The sequence below is a fragment of the Leptopilina heterotoma genome, unplaced genomic scaffold (assembly GCF_015476425.1).
Source record: "Leptopilina heterotoma isolate Lh14 unplaced genomic scaffold, ASM1547642v1 Lhet_570, whole genome shotgun sequence".
Taxonomy (NCBI): domain Eukaryota; kingdom Metazoa; phylum Arthropoda; class Insecta; order Hymenoptera; family Figitidae; genus Leptopilina; species Leptopilina heterotoma.
In genome coordinates this window covers 463,580-475,913 of record NW_025111128.1, presented here as the reverse complement: position 1 = coordinate 475,913, position 12,334 = coordinate 463,580, and the positions used below count along the sequence as shown (strand labels likewise).

At 26.2% G+C, this 12,334-nt stretch overlaps 1 protein-coding gene across 1 annotated transcript in view; it reads left to right on the top strand.

Moving 5' to 3' along the window:
• Positions 1–56: 56 nt before the first annotated feature.
• The window catches only part of LOC122508802 (putative metabolite transport protein HI_1104), a 455,038-nt gene continuing 442,760 nt past the window's right edge, over positions 57–12,334 (top strand). The window contains exon 1 of the mRNA XM_043622357.1: positions 57–173. Within this exon, the coding sequence (XP_043478292.1) occupies positions 96–173 (78 nt within the window). The 5' untranslated portion in view covers positions 57–95. The remainder of the gene's footprint in view (positions 174–12,334) is intronic.

Genomic DNA, 12,334 nt, shown 5'->3' with positions numbered 1-12,334 from the left:
GAAAGTTGAACTGAAAGTCGCTCTGTGTTAAAGCGCAAGCGTGAGTGGATATAAAACGTCAGTGTATGTGTGTGACGTAGTTCGATGACTAGCACATGTTTTTTCCAAAAATTCGTAATATTTTATTTGTGAAAGATTTACAATTAGAAAAATTGATTTCTTACAAGAATAAGGTAAGTTAAATTTTTAAAAATATTTTATGGCAAAAATCTATTTTATTTTTAATTATCTTTTTATGACATAATTATTGTATAATAAAGATTTTTTAAAAGAGGAAGCATCTAACCTAAAACTTGTAGTTTATACTCGTGTAAAAATCATTTTCAATTTATTAAAGATTGCTGACATTTATATCTAAGGATAGTTTAAAAAGTTATTTAATGATGTCATAAAAATTAAATTTTCAAAATATTTTACTAACATTAATATTTTAGTATGTTATTTCAATTTATAATTTTGAAAGGTAAACAATGAACAAATTTTATAGGTTATACTCCCTGATGATATTATTCCCTTTTGATAAAGGTTATAAAAATAAAATATTTTCATAATTTACATTTATTTTATTGTAAAAACATTTTGTAAAATAATAATTTTAAATTATTAAAATTATTTATATTATTTAAATTATTAAAATACTGAAATAAACATGCAAACATATTTTTTTAACGTCACCGTTAATAAAACGAGTAATATATATATTTTTATATTTCAGTTGACTTATATTGACATATATGTTACGATCCTAATTATTATAATTTCCCTAATGTTTCCCGATTTTATTTTAAAATTAATTAAAATAGGGACGGGGTAGTAAATAACAAGAAATTACTTTAGTTGAACAAATATATGTGTATTTTATGAAATAAGATAAAATTGATGAAAATAAAAGATGGACATAGGCTTCCTAATATGAGTCTTAGAGTGGTTGATTGTTTACCTTGGGACAAAGGGTGATGCTAGTCGCTCAGGTATAATGGCACTAGTCCGTTAATGGTTGACTAAGTGGATGCAGTATTGTGTCTCGAGAAACAGGAACACTCTTTTCAAATGGCAAATTTGACTTCCAGATTGACTTTCCAAAATGCACTTTTGAAATATACGTAGAGTAAAGGACAACTACCGAAACTGGGTTTAGAGTACTGTGTCGTGAAGAACCACTTGTTATAGATAAAATTTTAAGACTGACTTGTGCAGAGCACCACTTCTAAATTTGAGACTTATAATGTTGACGACTACATTTTCTTGAATGCTTTTCTAGACTGAATTCTTAGACTGACTTCTTAGACTGACTTCTTAGACTGACTTCTTAGACTGACTTCTTAGACTGACTTCTTAGACTGATTTCTTAGACTGAAGTGCTGTTGATGGTCTGGCTCTTCTTATACCCAAATTTGCCTGTGTATTTTAGAAATTGTACGTGTTTCCATGTATTTTACGAATCGTCCACGTTTTCATGTATTTTATAAATCGTCCACGTTTTCATGTATTTTACGAATTGTACAAGTTTCCATGCATTTTAGAAATCCTTTGTTGCAGGAACACTTGTGGTGACTCACCATTAGATCGCACGTGTACATTCCCTTATTACTCATGTTATTTTATAATTTTGTTATAAATTGTTACAATTTGTTAATTATAATTGTTTAATTTTTTTGTTAATTATAATTGTTTAAATTTGTTATTACAATTCTATTATTTAATATTTATTATTACAATTCATTATTGTTTATGTTTATTATTACAATTTATTATTGTTTATGTTTATTATTACAAGTTATTATTATTTATGTTTATTATTACAATTTATTATTGATTATTATTATTTATTATTAATATTTATAGTTATTATTTATAATAATATGTAAATAACAATTTTTGTTATTAACTTTTATTATGATTATTACTATTATTATTAATTATTATTATTATTATTATTAATTATTAAGATTATTATTAATTATTATTCTACATATTATTATTGAAAATAGGTTTTGGTGACGTAACACCTCCCCCTTCGAAAATTTGGAAATTGGAAAATGAAATTGAACAATTTCGAAATTCTAACTTGTATTAAAATCGAAGTGTTATGTTAATTGTTACAATGTATTAGATTGATTCTTTATAAAATTACAATTAGTAAATTAATTAGTAAATTAATAGTAACTTATTATACATAATGTGAAATTAGTTAGACATTGAGATCTTCTTTTATTATTGAAATCATATTTTTGATTTAATCGTATTAACATTATTTTCGCTAATTTTTTTTAGTTTCTTTTTGTTTTGTAATTTCTCAATGTTAATTTCAATGTAATTTTTGTCTTGTTCAATAGAACAAGTGGCAATTGTTTAAAGATTTTTAGTTCATGCTTTTTCTGTCATCTACTGGATTTATTTATTTTTTTTATACTTGTACTTATACAATATTTGACTCTTTATACATAATATTTAAAATTTACAAATGCAACTAAAAGAAATTTTTTTTTGACTCGACTAAGTTACTTATACAAAAATATTTTTAATTGTTTGTATTGATAGCAAGATATTGAGTTCTATATTATATATATATATAAATATATATACTAGAGTTTTTATTGAATTAATAAAATGAAGGAATTGAATGTAATTTGTATATATTATATTGATGTTTTGAGATAATAGGTATTGTAAATGAGAAACATAATTTGATTTTAAAAATAAATTATGCAATTATTGAATTTTTATGTAAATCTGATAATAAAAATTTGTTTTGAATGCAATTTTTAAAATTTTCTTGTGGTATAGATTTTAGTAATGTAGGATGCCATTGGTTATTGTTAGATTGTGTTATGATATTTATTAGAGTTTGTGTATAGTAAATATATTGATATATAGGTTTTCTTAATTCTTTTATCCATAATTTTACGAATGATTCATAATTTTTTTTAAATTGACTTGGAAAATCATAAAAAAAATTTGTATAATTTTTTATTGTTCCATTAATGCTAGTTATGCTCATAATTTCATTAGAGAATTCTATCAGAAAAAATATCTATATTTTTTTGTATCCAAAATGACATTGGATTCAAATATTTTTTTTTTTAAATAATTGCTTGAAAATTTTGTTTATTTTCATCGGTATTACTGATGTAAGAAGGTTTTTAATTTCTATTAAAGTTTTTTGCAATTTAAATTCTTTACTTTTAATTTGTTCTGTAATGTGATCATTTGAGCATTTATTTGTGCACTGTGTTTTTATTTCTTTAAACAAATTTATTAATAACCTTCCAAATTCTAATATATCATTTATATTTACATGGCTAATTAGATGTTTTTTGTTAGTTGGAATGATGATGTCTTTAGCTGATTCAAAAAGAATATTGGGATTATTAGGTAGAAGTATTTGTGTATATGATTGTGATAGTTTAAGGAGTATGGTGTAAAATATAATATAAAAATAATAAACCTTATCCTTATCATGCTGGTTTCTTGGTTATCTATGAGAAGAGAGAAGAAAGAGACAGAAAAATAATTTATTAATACTTCTTTCTTGTAGATTGGTATGCAAATGTAAGTGGTATGGTGTTCGATCGCTATAACAGAAAAATTTATATTAGTTTTGATTCTTTAAATTATCTTTTTTTTGAATATGGTTTAAAATGAAATAAAGCTAAATTAATTATTTCATGCTTTTTTATAGTTTTGTTGTCTAGAATATTTTTTTTGTTACACTGATTCGTCTGCCAAAAAGAAATGACTATTTCTTTTTAATTAAAAAAAATTTAATTCTTGTTGTTTTTAGATTTTTTAGTCGATTGATATATACTACTTGGTTTCTTGTTTATTTATATATTTTATTTTATTTTATCTTATTTTATTTTATTTATTTTTTTTTTTTAGTAAATTTACTTTTGGAAATTTATTCTCTACTGGGGGGTGGTTCTGGAGGCGGTCGATCTATATTGTTTAATGATTGGGCCTTTTTGATTAATTGCATATATTCTTCATTAGAGGGATATTTTGTATATCCATTGCATGTAACAAATTTAAAAAATGAATTTTTATTATCTAGAGGATCTTCGTTGACTGAAACAAAATAGGTTAAATTGTCTTTGCGTATTGGTAATTGGTCTCTACAGTTCATAATATATTTTTCTTGATTCATATTTAAATTATCACTATCTTCTTTTGGGTTATCTTCTTCTTCAGATGATTCTTCATAATTGGAGGTTTCGTAGCCTTGACCAATTTCTTCGTGTTTTTTCAATTTTGATTTTTGTTTAATATACTTAGGATCTGAATCAATTTCGTCAATATAAACTTTATTATAAAATTTCTTGTATGTTTTTTCTTCTTGAATTTCTTGATTCTTCTTTTCTTGCATTTTTTGAGTCTGCCTTTCCTGTAGTTCTTGAGTCTTCTTTTCTAATGTTTCATTTTTGTTTTGTTTCTTGTTCCCTTGTATTTTTTCTTGATTCCTTTTAATAATATTGCAAGTTTTACTACTTGCACTATAATCTCTTCGTATATAATGTATATATTTTTTTTCCACAAGTTTTTCTTGCACACATTTAATTATATTTTCTTGAGTTTCTTGAATTATATTAACTTTTTCTTCTTTTACTCCTTGTACATTTTCTTCAATAATGTTCTCAAAAGAATTTCTGGATAAAGCGTTGACTTTGGTTTCACTTGCTTTGTTAAAATTAGTTTCTGGTTCATCTTTTTTAATTACTTCTTGCCATAAATTTTGTCCTGAAGCCTCTGTTTTTAAAATAATTGGTTGGGAGAAGTCTAGTATTTTTAAAGGTTGCTCCTCACGAAGTTTGTTTATGAATGTATTAAAAGCCGTTTGCTGTTCATCAGTCCAAGAAAAGGGTACATCCTTTTTTATAGGTTCATTTAAATGGTTTGCGATGTTTGAAAATGTGCGGTTATTGTTATTATCCCATATCTTATCTTTACAATCAGTGGAAATATGTCCTAATTTTTTGCAATAATTACAAGTTATTTGAGTTCTATCTGCGAAGCTTGTTGTAGTGTTAGTTCGTGGTTCTTGAGAAAAATGTTGTTGTTGGTTTAGGAAAAAATTTTGATGTTGATTTTGCCTTTGATCTTGAAACGGAGTGTAGAATTGATTTTGTGGTACCTTCCTAAATTTATTTTGTCTTCGATTTTGTTGTGGATTTCTATAATAATTTTGACGTTGAAATTGATTAAACATTGGATTTTGGTAGTTAAATCGATTTTGATTTGAAAAATTTTGTCTTGGGTCTGGATAGAAAAAGTTTTCTTGTCTTGATCTTGATATTTTATTAAGTTGAAAACAGTTTGTTGCAAAATGACCCTTTTTTCCACAGACTAAACAATTTATTACATTATCTTGAACAATATTAATTTTTGTTGTTTTAGCAAAATCTTTATTAGTATTATGCTCACTTTTACGTAGTTCACGGTATGATGATAATCTTCTTTCAATTTCTATTGCTTTATTAACTATCACTTGAAAAGTATCAGCTGTTCCAATTCGTATTTTAATTTCTGGTGTAAGTCCTCGCGAAAAACAATCGATAGTTGCTTTATCTAAACTTGTTTTAAATGCTTCGTCTACTCTATTTTCATTATTAATAATATGTGCGTCTAATATTCTTTCTGATGCTTCTGCAATTCTTGATCCGTAAGAAATTACATTTTCGTGTTCCCACATATACATTGCTCCTAACTCTCCTTGTAACGGACATACAGATTTTACTGGCGCGTAAATTTGTTTTAATCTTTCTGTTAATTGTTTTATTGTATTAAAATTATTTCCTATTATAATTCTTCTTGCATCACTCGAAATTCGACTTCTAATTAATTTAACTAAATTTGTTTCTACTTGTGCAATGTCAGGAAGCATAGATTTTGCTTCTAAACAACTTTCAATAAAAACTGACAATGGTAAATTTTTTCCATCAAACATAGGTATTATTTCTAAAGCATCGCGTAATGAGACTTGTTGATTATTTGGTAGAGCCATGTTATTTTTTTAAATTGTTATTATTTTCGGTACTTTTAAAAGAATTATTGTTAATTAAAAAAGGTCATAATATTAATTTGATAATCTTGTTTTGGGAGAAAAAAAAATTTATAGTGAAAAAAAAATTTGTTTTTATAAAATTTGAATATTTTCTGGGAAATGACTATTAGTAATGTATATAGGGTGTAGGCAATTGATTTCTATTTGCTTTACGTAGCACATGTGCTTATTATTTTTAGTGAATAGAAATTATTTCCATGAAAATATCTATATCACTTTCGTTTGACAATTGGAATATGGACAGATATAAAGAATGTTTAAATATGTAAATTTGAACTTATGCAGATATACTCAGAGTAAATATTATAATGCAGTGAATATTATAAAATTAAGTGTGACAAATTTGTGTGAGTAATAAAATAACAATTTATAATTATATATATTTTTGCTAAAATTTTATTATATTTTTGTTAATAAACCATATAATTTATTATTTATTTGATTTTTATTATTATTTGTTATTATTTTTATTATTATTAATTTTATTTGTTATTTTTATTTATTATTAATTTACTTAATTTTTATTTATTATTTTATTTAATTTGAAATTATTAAAATGTAAAAATTTATAAAATTTTCGGATTATTATTGTTTTTAATAATTTATTATTACATGAATTAATTAATTCTGTTAAAAAAAATTTACCAAAAAGGGTGAAAATTTATAAAAATGTTACAAAATGTTAATATTTATTAATTTTATTTTTATTTAATTTTAAATTATTATCAGAATTAAACAATTTTTAGACAAAAAATGTAGAAATTTATAAAATATTACAAATTATTATTATTTATTTTTATTTATTTATGATTATTTATTAATTTATTTTATTTAAAATTATTATCAGAATTATATAATTTTGGATTGAAAATTTAGAATTTTATAAAAATATTGCAAATTTTTATTATTTATTTATTTTTTTTAGTATTTATTATTTTTATTAATTTATTATTACTTTAATTTTAAATTAGTATTTGAATTATTTAATTTGGTTTTAAATTTTTTAGTCCAGAAATGAAAAATTTGAAAAATGTTAAAAATTATTATTATTATTGTTAAATAATTTATTATTATTTATTTATTTAAAATTTGAATTATTTAATTCTGTTTAAAAAATAAAATTTTTGTCAGAAATGAAAAATTTGAAAAAATGTTAAAAATTGTTGTTATTATTATTATTATTGTTAATTAATTTTATTATTATTTGTTTATTTTAATTTTTAGATTAGTATATGAATTATTTTAATTCTGTTTTAATTTTAAGTCAAAAAATGAAAATTTGAAAAATGTTATTAATTTTATTATTATTATTTATTAACTTATTATTATTATTTATTAATTTTGTTTAATTTTTAGATTGGCGTATAAATTCTTTAATTTGTTTAATTTTTAAGTCACGAAATGAAAATTTTGAAAAAAAAGTTATAAATTTTATTATTGTTATTGTTTATTAATTTATTATTATTTATTAACTTTAACTTTTGTTTAATTTTTCAAATTAGTACATAATTTATTTAATTGGTTTAATTTTAAGTCAAAAATAAAATTTTGAAAAAGTGTTATAAATTTTTATTATTATTATTGTTTATTAATTTTTTATTATTTATAAATTTTTATTTTCGATTAATTTTTAGATTGGTATATAAATTATTCAATTCTATTTAATTTTTGTATCAAAACTGTGAGAATTTGAAAACTGTTATAAATTTATATTATTATTAATGTTTATTAATTTATTATTATTTATTTTATTTTATTCTTGTTTAATTTTTTAATTAGTATCTAAATTATTTAATTTTGTTTAATTTCAAGTTAAAAATGTGAAAATTAAAAAAAAATGTTATAAATTTTTGTTATTATTAATGTTTATTAATTTAATATTATTTTTTTATTTCATTCTTTTAATTTTTAATTACTATTGAAATTATTTAATTCTGTTTAATTTTTAAGTTAAAAAATGTGAAAATTGGAAAAAATGTTATAAATTTTTATTATTATTAATGTTTATTAATTTATTATTATTTTTTTATTTAATTCTTTTAATTTTTAATTACTATCTAAATTATTTAATTCTGTTTAATTTTTTAAGTTAAAAATGTAAAAATTTGAAAAATGTTATGAATTTTTATTATTATTAATGTTTATTAATTTATTATTATTTATTTTGGTTTAATTTCAAGTTATTATAGGATTTATTTAATTCTGTATCAATTTTTTAATGAAAGGTAAAATTTGTTATAGTTATTATTTATTTATTATTATTATTTATAATATTTATTATTGTTATTATATGAATTATTTAATTATTTCGAAAAAATGTCAAATTTGTAAAATTTGCAAAAATTTGATATTATTATTGGTTTATTAATTATTATTAATTTATGTTTATTTAATTTTATATGAATTTTTGTTTAAAAATGCAAAAATACTATAATTTGTTATTATTATTATTATTCTTTTTATTCACGTAAAATTCTTTCTTGTATTTACTAATTTATTTCAAAAAATTAGTTGGGTGATTATTTTTTTTAAAAAAAAACTTCTTCCGTATTTATCAATTTATGACGGCTAATTAATCCAAAATAATTAAAAGTGCTCTTTAATTTTTAATTCACGACGGTTAATGCATCAAAAATAATTAAGATATTTACTCAAACCAATTTCACGACGGTTTATTTACCAAAAATATTTATTAAATATTTATTCAAACTAAATGATTCTTGCATTTACTTGTTCACGACGGCCGATGCACCAAAAATAATTACTATATTTATTCAAACTAAACTATTCCTGCATTTACTAATTCACGACGGCCGATGCACCAAAAATAATTACGATATGTTACGATCCTAATTATTATAATTTCCCTAATGTTTCCCGATTTTATTTTAAAATTAATTAAAATAGGGACGGGGTAGTAAATAACAAGAAATTACTTTAGTTGAACAAATATATGTGTATTTTATGAAATAAGATAAAATTGATGAAAATAAGAGATGGACATAGGCTTTCTAATGTGAGTCTTAGAGTGGTTGATTGTTTACCTTGGGACAAAGGGTGATGCTAGTCGCTCAGGTATAATGGCACTAGTCCGTTAATGGTTGACTAAGTGGATGCAGTATTGTGTCTCGAGAAACAGGAACACTCTTTTCAAATGGCAAATTTGACTTCCAGATTGACTTTCCAAAATGCACTTTTGAAATATACGTAGAGTGAAGGACAACTACTGAAACTGGGTTTAGAGCACTGTGTCGTGAAGAACCACTTGTTATAGATAAAATTTTAAGACTGACTTGTGCAGAGCACCACTTCTCAATTTGAGACTTTTAATGTTGACGACTACATTTTCTTGACTGCTTTTCTAGACTGAATTCTTAGACTGAATTTTTAGACTGCTTTCTTAGACTGACTTCTTAGACTGACTTCTTAGACTGACTTCTTAGACTGACTTCTTAGACTGACTTCTTAGACTGACTTCTTAGACTGACTTCTTAGACTGACTTCTTAGACTGACTTCTTAGACTGACTTCTTAGACTGACTTCTTAGACTGACTTCTTAGACTGACTTCTTAGACTGAAGTGCTGTTGATGGTCTGGCTCTTCTTATACCCAAATTTGCCTGTGTATTTTAGAAATTGTACGTGTTTTCATGTATTTTACAAATCGTCCACGTTTTCATGTATTTTATGAATCGTCCACGTTTTCATGTATTTTACGAATTGTACGAGTTTCCATGCATTTTAGAAATCCTTTGTTGCAGGAACACTTGTGGTGACTCACAATTAGATCGCACGTGTACATTCCCTTATTACTCATGTTATTTTATAATTTTGTTATTAATTGTTACAATTTGTTAATTATAATTGTTTAAATTTGTTATTACACTTCTATTATTTAATATTTATTATTACAATTCATTATTGTTTATGTTTATTATTACAATTTATTATTGTTTGTTATTATTTGTTAATATTTATTATTACAATTTATTATTGATTATTATTATTTATTATTAATATTTATAGTTAATATTTATAATAATATGTAAATAACAATTTTTGTTATTAACTTTTATTATGATTATTACTATTATTATTAATTATTATTATTAATTATTAAGATTATTATTTTTTTATTTTTTTTTTTGCTTAGAGAATTTTGGGAAATCTGCCTACAGATACCTTGGATTCCGCACTCCAAGGTTATGTGGGGTTGGTGTGATAAAACAAAAGGAAATATAAAAAAAAATATATATATAAAATAGAAAATTTAATAAACTGGCGACCTACTGCCAGCCCGACCCACTAAAACCCGTAACCCTTCTTCTGGAGCCCTTTACCCTCCCTCGGAACTGTCGTAAGACTTTAGCCTTCGAGGGTGGCGCTCCAACTCTGTCGCCAATGCGACTTTCTGCCTTTCTCTGCGGTTATCCTGCGTCTTTAGTTAAAAATTTAAAACTATTTAAATAAATAAAATAAATAATTAAAAATTATTCGCTCCTTTTAATATTCCTTATTTACTTTTAGTCCTTGCGAGAGTCTTCTTCGCCTCCTCAAGGGCCGTCCTGAAGACTCCGCATCCTCCACTTCCTGCAACATGGGTGGTTGACACCTTATTGGCAATCTTTTCCCTGCACAAAAAGCAACTTGAGTTGTTTTAGTTTTTACAGTTGGAGAACCTGTGACCGGCCTCACCGCACTTAAAGCACGCAGCCGATCTGTCCTCCTTCTGGCATTTGGCTCCAATATGGCCGTATCCCAGGCATCGATGACACCGGACGACCATTACTCTTTTTTTGATTGGGCAACACATAAAACCAATTTTTACGTGTCCCAATTTCTCCAGCCTGTTCGCCTCTTCCAGGTTGGTGACCACAACCGCGAGCTTCATCCCTCGGCGGTTGGGTCCTAAGACCGTCACTCTCCTGTTTACTGGCTTACCCATTGCTTCAGACAACACTTGTTGCACCTCAGCTTCTTGGGTAAGGCAATCCAAATCACGGATCTCGAGTGTAACTCTTCGATCCAATGACTGCACCTTACCCATGCTTCCAACCGCCTTGGTGACCTCAGCGGTGAAAGCGTCCTTATCGGAGTCTCCTCTGAACTTAATCAGAAGGTCCCCCTTCTTTGTAGCTTTTGCTGCTACTATTCTCGTATGGCTGTCCTCTGGGTTGACCTCTTTGCGAAGCTTACCCAGAACGTCAGCATACGTCAATCCTTCACCGACTCGGATTAGAACTGTGGATCTTTTTGACCCAATTCTTTCCAATTGAGGAATCTTTGGATCTGGTACTTCCGTTTCCATTGGAGGAGCTTCCTCCTTCTTCCTCTTATCGGTTTTGGTTCGAGTCTCTTCTGGACTGTCACCCTCTCTCTTCCGTTTCTGAGCATCTCTTAAGACGCTTTTGAGATTACGCCTATAGAAACGCTCTCTCTCCTTCTTACGGTCCTTGCGGTTGCATTCCGCACCGCTCAGAACGCATGCCAAGTCGACGTCCGACTCATCGGCCGCGGCATGCTTTGCCCTTGCCTCCTTTAGCAGGACGTCGATGACCTTGAGTCCATCCTTTACCGTCCTATTGACGGTTTTCTGAATGTTGCAAGATTTTATCATCTTTGCGACCTCCAACTCCATTTTTTCGAGACAAGTCGCCTCCTCCTTTCTGAGCCGCAAGCATATCTCGCGAGTCTCTTCTATCGCCTCGTCGTCTACTTCTGAGTGGATAGCGCTATGAACGGTTTTTCCGCTACTGCAGCTTGACACACTCAGAAGGCTCGACGTGCTTCCTTTCCTCGTTTTTTTATTTTCCACGATGATCTGTGGATCTACCCTTTCCACGATCACTCGTGGTACTGCAAGAAATTGTGCGCCCCCACAATCCGCGCGCACTTGAGCATTGGTCCTGGGACCGATGGTGAGATTTCCCGTTTCCGGCCTGCTCACATGGGGTACCTTCTCAGAATTTTTTGAATTCATTTTTTCTTGCTGTTTGGTTGTCCTTTAGTTGAAAGCCCTGCCACCACGACAAGGTCTACCGAACATATCCATGATGTCAATCATGTCTGGCAGTGGATATGAATCCACTTCTCCCAGCACATCGAAGACATCGATGATGTTCGGCAGTGGACAACCAGCGGCGGAGTTTAAGATGATTATTAATTATTATTCTACATATTATTATTGAAAATAGGTTACGGTGACGTAACATATATATAAACAAAGTTCAAGAAAAATCATCTTTTGTTGAACCAAAAAGAATTGAATTAGGCA